Source organism: Narcine bancroftii, chromosome 3, assembly GCF_036971445.1.
Source record: "Narcine bancroftii isolate sNarBan1 chromosome 3, sNarBan1.hap1, whole genome shotgun sequence".
Classification (NCBI taxonomy): Eukaryota; Metazoa; Chordata; class Chondrichthyes; order Torpediniformes; family Narcinidae; genus Narcine; species Narcine bancroftii.
This window is the reverse complement of record NC_091471.1, coordinates 35,935,542-35,950,697: the sequence shown is the minus strand read 5'-3', so window position 1 is coordinate 35,950,697 and position 15,156 is coordinate 35,935,542. Positions and strand designations below refer to the sequence as shown.

Sequence of the window (15,156 nt, the reverse complement as noted above, 5' to 3'; positions counted from 1 at the left end):
CTTCATTCCAATGAAAGCAAACTCACCCCATGAGATTCTTTGACATCAGAACTGGGACAGACATTGGGGATGACACGCCTCAATGATATTGTCAACAGAACAGAACTAATGGGAAGTTTATTTCAATTCATCGCTAAGCAATATGAATTAAATCAACATTGTGGTGCACTGAGGTAGCAGCAAGCAATTTCAAAACTCAAAAGATTACAACAGGCTTTATTCAGGTAAAAGTCTGAACACCAGTACATGCTTGAGTGACTGGCTCAGGAGGGGCTGGCTCAGATCTATATTCGGGTCGGCTGATTGACAGCCAGTCAGGTGGAGTCAGTCCTTAGGTGGTCTTCTTGCAGGTACAGAGATCACTCCCTGCAGTAGGCTGGTGGTCATATCACCACAAACACCAAAGGGACTGATACAAGATGTGTCAAAAGCTGAGGATCAGGACAAAGTAGAAAACTGAGATGGGGAGTTGGATGTTCATAGAATAAAGATATTGACTACAAACTTGGAGAGAATGTTATATTATCATGTTTTTCTTCCTAGGGCTATGAAGGTGATCGGACTAGTGTTCATAGCTCGGCTAAAAGTTTACATGGCTCCTCGCTGAGCCTCCGGAATCTGAACAATAGTGCCCTCACCAAGAAGGGTAAACGGAAAAGTATCATTGAAGACACAATTGAAGAAGGCCCGAGTAAGACCGTGTGCATCTTTAATTTATTCGTCCTCTGGTCACATCTTTACACTCATCATTTGTGATACTCTACAAACACTGCCGCAGTGATATAGTTAATAGCTAGCATTTTCTCTCTCTCTCTCTCTCTCTCTCTCTCTATTTATCCATCTCCACCAAGTTCCTTCTCTCCCTTCTCTGCCACTCCCTGTCTCCTTCTTTTGCTCAGGACTCCCCTTTTCTCCCCTTTCCCTTGCTCCCTCCTTCTCCTCCTCTTCCTCTCACCCAATCCATCCTTTTCTAATCATCCCCCACCCCCCATGGCTCATTGCATACCTGTTTGCTTTGATCTCACTTATCAAATTCTTTTATTAATATTATACAATTGTACAAGTACAACTGGACAAAACAGTGCAAAAACATGCAAACACAGATATAGTCATAGAACACATATTTACAAGTGATGTATATGCAGTACATATATTTTAAAAATTGTTAAATATAAAGCAGAGTCTTGGAGGGATTGTATGAGTAGTTCATCAGTCATTCGGCAGTCTCACTGCCCATGGGAAGAAGATACTTCTCAGCCTGGTGGTTCTGGCTCTATGATATTTTTGTATCTCTTCCCCAATGGGAGAAGCTGGAAGATGCTGTTTGCGGGATGAGAGGGGTCCTTAACAATTTTGCGAACCCTCTTCAGACAACAATCCTGGTAGATCATATCAATGACCCTTTACATTCTGTACAGTTTTGTACAAAACTGTGTACAGTTTTGGTCACCAAATTATAGGAAAGATATAAACAAAATAGAGAGAATGCAGAGAGGTTCACGAGAATGTTGACAGGATTTCAGGATCTGAGTTACAGGGAAAGGTTCTGCAGACTGGGGCTTTTTTTTCTCTGGAGCGTAGAAGATTGAGAGGGGACTTGATAGAGGTGTTTAAGATTTTAAAAGGGACAGACAGAGTAAATGTGGATAGGCTTTTTCAATTAAGAAAGGGGGAGATTCAAACTAGAGGTCATGGTTTAATATTGAAGGGGGAAATTATAAGGGGAACATGAGGGGAAATTTTTTTATGCAGAGGGTGGTGGGGATGTGGAATGAGCTTCCGGCAGATGTGGTCGAGGCGGGATCATTGGTTACATTTAAGGAAAGACTGGATCGTTACATGGATAGGAGGGGACTAGAGGGGTATGGACTGGGTGCTGGTCAGTGGGACTAGGAGGGTGGGGATTTGCTACGGCTTGGACTAGTAGGGCCGAACTGGCCTGTTCTGTGCTGTAAGTGGTTATATGGTTATATGATTATATGGTAAATAGTACCCTCAAGGCTGATACTAGGTAGATGGTGTGGTGAAGAAGGCATTTGGAATGTTGGCCTTCATAAATTGGAGTATTGAATTCAAGAGTAGGGAGGTTATGATGAAATTGTACAAGGCATTGGTGAGGCCAAATATGGAGTACTGTGTACAGTTTTGGTCACCAAATTATAGGAAAGATATAAACAAAATAGAGAGAGTGCAGAGAAGGTTCACGAGAATGTTGACAGGATTTCAAGGTTTGAGTTACAGGGAAAGGTTGTGCAGACTGGGGCTTTTTTCTCTGGAGCGTAGAAGATTGAGAGGGGACTTGATAGAGGTGTTTAAGATTTTAAAAGGGACAGACAGAGTAAACGTGGATAGGTTTTTCAATTAAGAGTGGGGGAGATTCAAACTAGAGGACATGGTTTAAGATTGAAGGGGGAAAATTATAAGGGGAACACGAGGGGAAATTTCTTTACGCAAAGGGTGGTAGGGATGTGGAATGAGCTTCCAACAGACGTGGTCGAGGCGGGATCATTGGTTACATTTAAGTAAAGACTGGATAGTTACGTGGATAGGAGAGGACTGGAGGGGTATGGACCAAGTGCTGGTCAGTGGGACTAGGAGGGTGGGGATTTGTTACGGCATGGACTAGTAGGGCCGAACTGGCCTGTTCTGTGCTGTAGGTGGTTATGTGGTTATATGGACCCTGGTGCAACCACCTCCTCCGGAAGGTCATTCCACTCAGCCACCAGTCTCTGAGTGAAGAAGCTTCCTCTCATGTTACTTCTAAAGTTTTGCCCCCTAACCCTTAACTTATGACCTACCCTCAAGGGAATAGCCTGTTAACATATACTCTATCTATTCCCCTTATAATTTTATATACCTCTATCAAATCCCCCCTCAACCTTCTACGCTCCAATGAATAAAGACCCAATCTACTCAATCTTTCTCTGTATTCTACATACTGCAATCTAGGCAACATTTTAGTAAATCTTTTCTGCACCCTCTCTACCTTATTGATATCCTTCCTATAATTTGGGGACCAAAACTGCACACAATGTTCCAAACCAATGCCTTGGACAGTCTCAACATCACCTCCTAGCTCCTATATTCTGTGCTAAGATTTATAAAGGCCAGCATACCAAAAGCCTTCTTTACCACTCTATCTACATGAGAATCCACCTTCAAAGAACGATGAACTGTTATTCCAAGATTTCTCCATTCCTCTGCATTCCTCAATGCCCTCCCCTTCACTGCATATGTCCTATTTTGATTATTCTTCCTAAAATGAAGCATTTCACACTTATCTACATTAAACTCCATCTGCCATCTTTCAGCCCAATCTTCTAAGCAGTCCAAATCCTTCTGCAGTCCCTGAAAACCATCCTCACTATCCACAACTCCCCCTATTTTGTATTGTCATAAAGAAATGCAGTGGTGCATTTTGTGGAGCTTCTGCCTCACCGTTCCAGTGACACGGGTTCAATCCTGATGTCCAGAGCTATCACTGCAGAATCTGTATATTCCTTCTATGGCCGCATGGGTTTCCTCTGCAGGCTCCAGTTTCTTCTTGCGTTCCAGTCTGCGATAGGTTAATTGGTTGTTGTAGTGTGTGGTGAATGTAGAGTCTAGAAGAGAAAGGTGATGACAAGGTGGAGAGAATAGGTTACAGGAAAAAAAATTGTCAGAGGAATGCTCTGAGAACCTTCTGAGAATTCAATGGGCCAGAATTGCCTCTTTGTAATATGGAAAACACATCAGAGAAAAGGCAAAAACCTTGCTAGCATGACTTCCCCAGTTTAATTTCCAAATATGCATCACTTTCCACTCATCCAAGGCCAATTCTATCTACCATTCCTCGGCCCACTTTCCCAGTTGATCTTGAGCCTGTTGTAATCTAAGACAACCTTTCTCACTGTCCACTGTACCACCAGATTTCAGTTTTCAGATTTATTGTCACATCCAACCCTGAGATTCTTTTTTGCTGCGGGTGAGGCAGAATTACTACTTAAAAAAAACTGTACTCAATTGACACAAGTAAACAAATTAAACAAACTGCAATACAGAAAGAAAAACGAATCAAGAAAATGCAAAAGAGTCCTTAATTGAGTCCCTGATTGAGTTTGTTGATGGTGGAGGGGTAGCAGCTGTTCCTGAATTGTTTCCTGGTGGTGAAAGTCTTGAGGCACTTATACCTCTTTCCTGCTGGATGGTGTGGATCCTTGATGATTGCTACTGCTCTCCCTGTAGATATTGTCGATTGTTGGGATGGTTTTGCCTGTAATGTCGTGGGGCTGTGTCGACTACCTTTTGCTCTGGAGACACCAATATTGGTGTCATCCACATACTTGCTAACCATGCTTCCAGCTATATTCTTGACAGACAATTGATGTATATGATAAACAACAGAGAACCCAGCATGGAGCCCTGCAGCACCCCACTGGTCACAGACCTCCCATCTGTTGCCAAAGGTTATTTTGTGCTCCTGCTTTGAAGTTGCTATTTTCTGTTACCCAGACTTATTATTCATTGTTTGTCAGCACAGTTGAAACACCACTTTATCTTGCACTAACTGGAAATATTGATTATCCATCTTTTATATCTATTATTTCTTTCTGTACTTGGATAATTTAATGCATGCCATTGGAATTGTTTTTTTCTTACAAAAGTACATTTGGCTGCAGAAAGTAATAATCTTGGTGTAAATGTACATTGTTCTTATGTTCATGACAATAAATTCATTATCATTAATGTATAGTTCAGTCAACAAAGACTGGTTGATTCAGTCTCTCACTGCTATCCCTGGAAAAGAAAAGTCACCGGGAATACCACAAATTATACAATCTTGACATAGCCATTGTTGTTGAGTTTAACATTTGTAGTTAAATGGCAACTGGAGGTTTAATCACTCAATAAAGATGTTTCCTTCACCACATCTCCCTGCAGCCATCCCCTACTGTATAACAGTGGCCACTGGCCTGGAACGAGATGCAGGCACCACTAGCAGGGCTTATGTCATCATCATGGGGTGCCATAATATTCACACCACACGATTGTGGCTAGACCTTCCTGAAGGCAAGAATGGATTTAATCGCGGATCAGTAGAAAAATTCCAAATGATGGGTCTGGATGTTGGAGAGATCAAAAAAATTGAGGTGAGTTCAGTTAATGATTATTGTCCTGCAGTGTTTGAACTCTTCAAATGTCTAATTGGAGAGAGGCAAGAAGAACCCATTTTGGCCGGCTGTTGCATTTCTAGCTCAGTTCATATGGTTCACAATCAGAAATTATGGAATAAAATCTAGATTTTGCCACCTTCCTTCTATGCTCAAGTTTCCTTCCTGCTGACTCCTTCAGTTAACCAGGTGCGAGTTGACTTCTGCTTCTTCTTCCATCGAATATTGTTCACCTGTGTACCCAGAAACCCAGCATCTGATTACTGAGCATGGAGAGCTCTGCAACTGACCCGGGAATGTTTCATTTGGGGAACTTTCTCTCTCACACTCACCTGCACACACACTTTTAAGTTTACACCTACACTCACACATAGTTTTGGAAGCAACCCTCAATGTACCTTATTCTAAACTTTCAATGCACCAGTCTAACATGATTGGCACAACAAAAGAGACAGCACTGAGTTTATTATTCAAGCAATTTGGACCAATCGATGCCATAAATTTTCTGAATTGAACTTGTACATCATTCCACCATTCCCAAAATCAATGGCATTAACAGTTTTCCACATTCAAAACTCAAAACGCAAATAAAATCTTGAAAGAAAACTTTAATCAGATTTCATACTAATGCACAGAGTTGTTAAAAGCTGCTTTAGTGATATATTAACTCATGTGGTCATACTGATCATAGAATATAGAACAGTACAGCACTGGAACAGGTCCTTCTGCACCAAGCATGATGCCCAATGCTGAAGTTTTGCTGTCACGACATCATACATATCCCACTATCCCTCATGTACTCATATGTCTATCCAGATTTCTTTTAAATGCTACCATTACTCCTTAGAGCTCATTCCAGGGATCATCCCTCCCTGTGTTAAAAAAAAACTTTACCCCCTTCACCTTAAACACATGCCCTTTAGTATATGACATTTTTACCCTGGGGATAAGATTGTGACCATCAACTCTGACAATGCCTCATCATTTTATAAATCTCTATCAGGTCATCCTTCAAACTCCCATGCTCCTGAGAAAATGTCAAGTTTGTCCAACCTGTCCTTATAGCTCATACCTTCCAAGCCAGGTAACATCCTGGTAATCTCTTCTGCACTCATTCTTGTGTGATGGGGCTACCAAAATTGCACACAATATTTTTTGAGCTGCCTAAATAAAGTTTTACGTAGCTGCAACATTACGTCCTTACTTTTAGAATGAATGTCCCACCCAATAAAGTCAAGCTTACCGCACACATTCTTTACCACCCTATCTATCTCAATGGCTACTTTCAAGGATCTATCAAGAACATCAGGTGTCTGCCTACATTTTGCTCAAAATTTGATGCAGGGCTCAAGCTGGAAATGTTGCTTATACATCCTTATTCCTGCTATATAAAATTCATTGTTTGACCTGCTGAGTTTCTCCAGCATTGTGCATTAACCTGAAACGTAACTTATGTTTCTCCCTCCATTGATGCTGCTGGTTGAGTGTGTCCAGCATTTTCTGTTTTATTTCAGGACGGTCTCCCAGTTTCCGGTCACTGCTGCTTTTGGGAGCAGGCAGGTTCTTGTTATTTTAGCAGTGACGATACTTCCAAAAAGATTTATTGGCTATAAGTCACTGAGATCTGGGGACTGTAGAATAGAAATGCAAGCCTTATCTTGTTATATCGACAGTTGTGTAATTTCCTCTGGTTTCCTCCGAGCAGCTGGGTCATGATGGTGCCACTCCAGAGAGCTGCTGGCTAGTGGATGAATTGGAGATTGCATTGCCAACCAAAGGCATAATGTATGCTTTTCAATGCAAATGTTGGCTTGCCAGAGACCGAGGAGATGGACTGACGGCGAGGGTCTTCAGCATCCTTGATGCAGAAACTGTCCTCATTGGCCAGAAGGTAAAGTTTGTTGTATGCCTTCCTCCAACCTGCCACAATCAAAGTTATATTGGTCGGACTGCAATGCTGAATCCAAGGGTTAAGGATAGAATAGGACCGCTGGAAAATGAGAGCGGTGAACTGTGCGAGGAACTGTATCAGATGGGAGAGATATTAAATGATTTTTTTTCTCATCTGTGTTCATGAAGGAAAAGGACATTGGACTATGTGAAATAAATGAGGCAAATGGCTTAGTTATGGAAAAGATAGGGATTAGTAAAGAGAGGGTTTTGGAGTTTCTAGGGTCAGTAAAAGTGGATAAGTCTCCTGGTCCTGATGGGATTTTTTCCAGGACGTTAAGGGAGGTCAGGGAGCAAATAGCGGAGGCACTGTCAGTGATTTTTCAACGATCACTGGAGTAGGGTGTGGTTCCGCGGGATTGGAGGGTTGCTAATGTAGTTCCGCTGTTTAAAAAAGGCACAAGGTGTGGGCCAAGTAATTATAGGCCTGTAAGCTTGACTTCAGTGGTAGGGAAAGTTATGGAGGGTATTCTTAGAGATGGTGTGTATAAATATCTAGATAAGCAGGGATTGATCAGGAGCACCCAGCATGGGTTTGTGAAGGGGAAGTCATGTTTGACGAACCTTGTTGAGTTTTTCAAAGAAGTGACCAGAAAGGTGGATGAAGGTAGGGCAGTTGATGTGGTCTATCTGGATTTTAGCAAAGCTTTTGATAAGGTTCCACATGAAAGATTAGTAAGGAAGGTTCAGTCACTAGGGATTAATAGAGAAATAGTAAGATGGGTTCAGAGGTGGCTGGAAGAGAGACAGCAGAGGGTCTCTGGACAACTGTCTGTCAGGATGGAAGCCTGTGACGAGCGGTGTGCCTCAAGGATCAGTGCTAGGTCCCCTGTTGTTCATAATTTATATTAATGATTTGGATGATGGGGTGGTTAACTGAAAATAGGCGGAGTGGTGGATAGCAAGCAAGGTTTTCAGGGATGACAGGGATTTGTTTGTCTGGAAAATTGGGCTGAAAAATGGCAGATGAAATTTAATGTAGAGAAGTGTGAGGTGCTTCATTTCAGAAAAAAATAATCAAAATAGGACATATATAATAAAGGGGAGGACATTGGGGAATGGACAAGAACAAAGAGATCTTGGAGTTATGGTGCAACGTTCCTTGAAGGTGGATTCCTATGTTGACAGGGTGGTTAAGAAGGCATTTGGTATGTTAGCCTTCATAAATCATAACATAGAGTATAGGAGCTGGAAAGTGATGCTGCGATTGTTTAAGGCATTGGTGAGGCCAGGTTTGGAGTATTATCTCCAAATTATAGGAGGAATATAGATAAGGTGGAGAGGGTGCAGAGAAGATTTACAAGGATGTTGCATGGCGTAAAATACCTAGACTAGAGAGAAAGATTGAAGAGGTTAGGACTTTATTCATTGGAACGTAGATGGTTGAGTGGGGATTTGATAGAGGTGTTTAAAATTATGAAGGGAATAGATAGACTAGATGCAAGTAGACTCTTCCTCCTGAGAGCAGGAGAGGTTGAAACAAGAAGACACAAGTTGAGGGTAAGGGGTAAAATTTTAGGAGAAACATTACAGGATGCTTCTTCACTCAGAGAGCGGTGTTTGAATGGAATAATCTTCTGGAGGAAATAGTTGAGGCAGAGTCAATTCTTTCATTTAAGAGGAGGCTGGATATATACATGGATAAGAGGAAGTTGGAGGGTTATGGGCAGAGAATAGGCGGGGGGTCTAGCAGAGTTGTTTGAGTGAACGGGTGTGTACTTGAAGGGCTGAGATGGCCTGTTTCCATGCCATAAACTGTTATATGGTTATATAAATGGAAGAGGAGCAAATAGATCATATACGAGAGAAATAAAAAAATGATTGATATTGACGAGATTTTCTGGTTCAGTTATGTATTTGTCAAGAGTTCAAAGTAAATATGATTGTTGAACAGGTCCCTTATGAAGTAACAGTAGTTACTGGTGATATTCCAAATGGTGGAACTGATGCCAACATTTACATGTCTGTCTTCGGAGCCAATGGGACCACAGAGGAGATGCTACTTGATAAAAATGGAGACAGGTGTGTACCAGCTGCATTGCAATTACAGCAGTCCATGTGTTTTGAATCTATCAGTCATCTTTTTCCTCCGACTTTAATGTCTACATTTGGCATTGTCTGTGCATAACTATGTAATCGACTTCTCTGGTTTCCCCTCATCCCTCCATCTCTCCACCCCTTTCTCTCTCCATTCAGAAAGCTATCCACTCCGCCATCACTTCTCAGCCCTTTTTCTCTTGTGCTCTGCCACTATGTCCACCTATGAACTTTTGCTTGTGGCCCTATGCTCCTCCTCTTTCCCCACCCCCACCTATTTATTCAGATGCCTGCCAACTTTTTGCTTATACAGTAATGGAGTGCTCAAACCCGAAGCATTATTTATGTATCATTATTGCCTAGTTCCACAGCACTTTTGGGTGAACTACAATCACACCATCTGCAGAATTTCTTGTTTAACACCTGTCTCATTCATCTCTTTGCTTTGCAATGTTGGTAGTGTTCTGGGGGTGTGCAGTATGGGTAGTTAGAGCAATAATATCACAGTGCCAGTGACTCAGGTTTGAATCCGGTGCTGTCTGGAAGGAGTTTGCACATTCTCCCCGTGCTCCAGTTTCCTCCCTCTCTCCAAAATGTAAGGAGTTGGCAGGTTAATTGGGTTTAATTGAGTTGCACGGGTTTCAGTGGCCAGAACCAGCTTCTAATGTGTTGTATCACTAAATTTCACTTTAAAAAAAAAATTAAAAATTATTGTAACAAAATAAAACCTGCTTTTTTCTTAGTCATATTTGCACATTTTTTCCACAACATTTTTGTCTTTTTGGTACTTTGGGGCTTCAATAGTTGGGATGGTTTTAAAGGACTGAGCAAGCATGTAATGCAATGTGATGAAGAAAAACAGCCCAGTTCCACCTGATTCTCCATTCTTCCTTAGCACATCGAAGAAGGCCATTTGAACCATTAAGACAGAGAAACACCTTTAATCTCAACCTGTAATCTATGCCCATTAACCCTACCAGTCACTTCAATTGGGGTCATTTACAGTTGCCCATTAACCCAACAATCAACCTATCTTTAGGGTATGGGAGGTAACCCTATAACTATTGTAGCCTGTCAAATGACTCAAAGACTTGTAGATTCAAACCAAGGCTTTTATTACCAAAAGACTGGAGCGTAGTACATTAAGGTCGACCAGTCCAGAATGACCTGGATCTGGTGAGGTGCAGCCCTTTATGACCTGGCCAGTAGGTGTGGCTATGGCTCTCAGCTAATTATTAGCACTATATACAAATATATTTACCCCCTCCATAAATCTTCGTCCGCGAAGCCAAGCCAAAGAAATACAAATATATACATTGTTGTTAGGATCACATATTATTGCAACTATATAACCACTTACAGCACGGAAACAGGGCAGTTCAGCCCTTCTAGTCCATGCCAAACAATTTCTCGCATCTAGTCCCACTGGCCCACATTTGGCCCAAAATCTATTTTAACTTTTCCAGAGTATTGGTGTCAGGGTGTAGAGGGAGGTCACAGAAAGAATGTGCAAACTCCCCTTAGGCAAAACCATCAGCTGGGAGCCACAGGTCACTGGAGCTACGAGACATTTGGACTACCTGCTGAACCACTGTGCTGCCCAACAAGGTCAAGAAATGAGAAATCAAAATACTACAGCATTTGGGTAGCTTCCATTCAATCTGTTCTTAACCCATCTCCCTTGAGCATTGACAAGTGTTCATAACATGATTAAATGCTTTCATACACATAGTGCTGCCACAATCATCAACACCAATTGGAAATGAGAATAGTCTTGTGAATAGCTGAGAGGCGTAAGTAATCAGATGCCTTGTGTCTTTTGGGATCAGTATCACTGATCTGACCATAATATTACCGTAAAGGCAAGATTAAGGATGAAACTTAGGCTCAGAGTTGTTTCAGATTGTCATGTGAGATGATTACCATATTAATTCTTGCTGCTATTATACTTAACCTTTTTCCATGTTGCCTTTACTTTCCAGATTTGAGAGAGGTCAAGAGGATTCCTTCAACATGGTGATTGCTGATATTGGTCAACTCAGAAAAATCAGGATTCACACTGATGCTAAAGGTTGTCGTTCTGACTGGTTCCTAGATAAGGTGATGCTGAGACCATAGTTTTAGCTCAGAAATGAATAGAAGCCAGTGGCCAGAGAAGTAGGATTAGGGTGGGAGAAAATATCTGGGATCCATTTCCTTCTGGTAGGAAGAGAACTGGAGCATAATATTAAAATGATGACAACCCCTTCCCAAGGGTCATGGAAATCAGAAACCTTCCCCAGATTTGGTGCTAAGGCTAGAATTTCCAAAGATAAGAAGGGTGACGGAACTCAAGTGAGTATGAGGAGTTGTGGTGAAGAGAGGCTGGGTTTTCATTCTTGATTATTGCCCATCCACAGGGCCCTCCATAATGTTTGGGTCAAAGATGCTTTTTTTCCTTTATTTTCCCCTGTGCTTCACAGCTTTACATTTGTAATCAAACAATTCACATGTAATTAAAGTGCACATTCCAAATTTTTTAAAAAGTTTTTAATACACACACACTCACACACACACACACACACACATAGTATCTATGTACACATAAACATATGTTATAGGGAACAGCAGTGAAAGCAAGACTTTTGTCAGGTGTTCAATGGAGTTTGGCAAGGATATGAAAGGTAAATGTGTGGCATCTTGTGTGAAAGAAGAGCCAAGTTAGAGAAAACAGTACTAGCTAACATTAGAAATATTTGAAGGGAGGGTGGCCTATGCAAAAACATATGAAACAAGCTAATTTCCCCCTTGACCATGCAATAACATCATGAGAGACCCAGTCTCTGCCTCAACACCACTTTACCCTGCTCTCCTCAACTTCCTTTTAGTTGAAATCCCTGTTAACTAACATGAAAATATTCAATAACTCCACCATCGCAGCTCACTGGAGTAGAAAAGTGAAGAGTCACACTTCTCAGAAAACAAATTCCTCTCCATCTCCATCTGAACTTAAATCTGAAATGATGTCCCTTAGTTTTAGATACGCCCACAAAGTGAAGCATTCCCTCAACATCCTCCTTGTCAATTCCTTTCAATGGCTTATATGTCTTTGTATCCGTTGTTTTTAACACAATAGGATGCACTCCATCAGGTCAAGGAGGCTTTACATCATAGAACATTGAACAGTACAGCATGGGAACAGGCCCTCTTGGCCTATGTGCTGAAGATGAGGTCCACTTCAGTGAGAGCAGGTACAGAGTTATAGACCATTTTACATAGCACCTTGGCTCTGTCCACAATGGCCATTCTGAGCTCCAGGTTGGATGCCATTTCAGCCTCCCATCCCATTCCCGCACTGACTTGTCTGCCCTTGGCCTTCTCTACTGCCAGAATGGATCCCAGTACAAGCTAGACGAAGACCACCTCATATTCCACATGGGTCATTCACAGCCCAATGGAATGAGCATTGAATTTTCCGATTTCAGATGAGTCCCCCTCTCTCTTCTTCCAATCCATTTGTGTTTATCATTCTCATCCTTGTCCCCCTTCTGGCACCACCTCTTCCACGCACATTTCACCAACAGAATCCCCTCCCCCTTCTGTTCCATTTGGTCCAATCCGCTCTTCCCTTCTCCCCTCACTATTTCCATTCTTTGGCTTGGCTTCGCGGACGAAGATTTATGGAGGGGGTAAAAAGTCCACGTCAGCTGCAGGCTCGTTTGTGGCTGACAAGTCCGATGCGGGACAGGCAGACACGATTGCAGCGGTTGCAGGGGAAAATTGGTTGGTTGGGGTTGGGTGTTGGGTTTTTCCTCCTTTGCCTTTTGTCAGTGAGGTGGGCTCTGCGGTCTTCTTCAAAGGAGGTTGCTGCCCGCCAAACTGTGAGGCGCCAAGATGCACGGTTTGAGGCGTTATCAGCCCACTGGCGGTGGTCAATGTGGCAGGCACCAAGAGATTTCTTTAGGCAGTCCTTGTACCTTTTCTTTGGTGCACCTCTGTCACGGTGGCCAGTGGAGAGCTCGCCATATAACACGATCTTGGGAAGGCGATGGTCCTCCATTCTGGAGACGTGACCCATCCAGCGCAGCTGGATCTTCAGCAGCGTGGACTCGATGCTGTCGACCTCTGCCATCTCGAGTACTTCGACGTTAGGGATGTAAGCGCTCCAATGGATGTTGAGGATGGAGCAGAGACAACGCTGGTGGAAGCGTTCTAGGAGCCGTAGGTGGTGCCGGTAGAGGACCCATGATTCGGAGCCGAACAGAAGTGTGGGTATGACAACGGCTCTGTATACGCTTATCTTTGTGAGGTTTTTCAGTTGGTTGTTTTTCCAGACTCTTTTGTGTAGTCTTCCAAAGGCGCTATTTGCCTTGGCGAGTCTGTTGTCTATCTCATTGTCGATCCTTGCATCTGATGAAATGGTGCAGCCGAGATAGGTAAACTGGTTGACCGTTTTGAGTTTTGTGTGCCCGATGGAGATGTGGGGGGGCTGGTAATCATGGTGGGGAGCTGGCTGATGGAGGACCTCAGTTTTCTTCAGGCTGACTTCCAGGCCAAACATTTTGGCAGTTTCCGCAAAGCAGGACGTCAAGCGCTGAAGAGCTGGCTCTGAATGGGCAACTAAAGTGGCATCGTCTGCAAAGAGTAGTTCACGGACAAGTTTCTCTTGTGTCTTGGTGTGAGCTTGCAGGCGCCTCAGATTGAAGAGACTGCCATCCGTGCGGTACCGGATGTAAACAGCGTCTTCATTGTTGGGGTCTTTCATGGCTTGGTTCAGCATCATGCTGAAGAAGATTGAAAAGAGGGTTTTAGTTATCAGATTCCAGCATCCTCCATTAGCCCTCTTCTGCCTCACCCTGAATGACTGATCTTTCTTCACATGACCTTAGTTTTTTTTTCTCTCGTGTTCCTCTCTCTCCCTGTCTGGCACCTGCCCATCAACTCCCTCTTTCTCCCTGCTCCACCCCTCACCCTCCCCATCTGCCCATCATCCTATGCCCTTCTCGAGATCCTGTCCAACCCTTCCCACTCTATCTTCATTCTACTGGTGAAATCCCCTCTGCACTTAGTCTCAATGAAGGATCCCAGCCAGAAGCATTGACAATTCTTTATCTCCTACTGATGCTGCTCAACCCACTGAGTTACTCCAGCAGATCGTTTTTTAAGTCCAGGAAACTTATCAGTCTTGAGCCCCATTAGTTTGCTTTGTACTTTTTCTTTTGTGACATGCTTTAAGTATTTCTCTCTCCCAATATTCCCTTAATTATCTATTATTATCAGCATGTTCTTAGTGTTTCCTTCTGTGTAAACAAATCCGAAATGGAAATTTAAAATCTCTGCCCTTATCTTTTCCCCATTATTCATTTCCTATTATTAACAAACACCTTGACGGGATATATGATGAATGAACAGGAACATGGCAGATGGAATATAATATAGAAAAATGTGAACAAATTGTAAGGAATGGAGAGAGATGTAAAGTTGTCAGAAATTGAAAGACGTTAATGTTTTGAGGGACCTGGATGTCCTCATCCACGGATAACTGAAAGATAAAATGCAGATTTACAAGCGATTCGGAAGCCATGTGTTGGTTTTTATTGCAAATACATTTGAGTAGAAGATACTTCTCTCCAATTATAAAGGTTCTCAAGTTCAAGTTTATTATCTTCTCACAGTACATAGACAACCTGATGAAACAGCATTTTTCCAGACCACAGTGCACGTACATGTTCAGACAATACACAATACAGAATCATCACATGTGGACATAAAGGTATAATTTTAAATAAATATATATAAATATTTTGTATATCACCGACACGATACTGTTGATCAATCTCACAGTCTGACGTAAGAAGCTATTTCCCAGCCTGGCAGTCCTGATTTTTTTTGATGCTCCTTCTTGATGGTAGTGGGTCAAAGGATACTGTGTCCTGGATGGAAAGGGTCCTTTTCTTTGAACTCTATTTAGGCAATGCTCCCAGTAAATGTCATCATTAAGAGGAAAGGGAGACCTCCGTGATCTTCTCGGCTGTTTTGA

The 15,156-nt window shown here is 42.4% G+C and overlaps 1 protein-coding gene across 1 annotated transcript in view; it reads left to right on the top strand.

The window, feature by feature from the left end:
• The window catches only part of loxhd1a (lipoxygenase homology PLAT domains 1a), a 221,516-nt gene that overhangs the window by 181,455 nt on the left and 24,905 nt on the right, over positions 1-15,156 (top strand). The window contains exons 37-41 of the mRNA XM_069923807.1: positions 544-691; positions 4,921-5,129; positions 6,856-7,041; positions 8,995-9,122; positions 11,120-11,237. Of these exons, the coding sequence (XP_069779908.1) occupies positions 544-691; positions 4,921-5,129; positions 6,856-7,041; positions 8,995-9,122; positions 11,120-11,237 (789 nt within the window). The remainder of the gene's footprint in view (positions 1-543; positions 692-4,920; positions 5,130-6,855; positions 7,042-8,994; positions 9,123-11,119; positions 11,238-15,156) is intronic.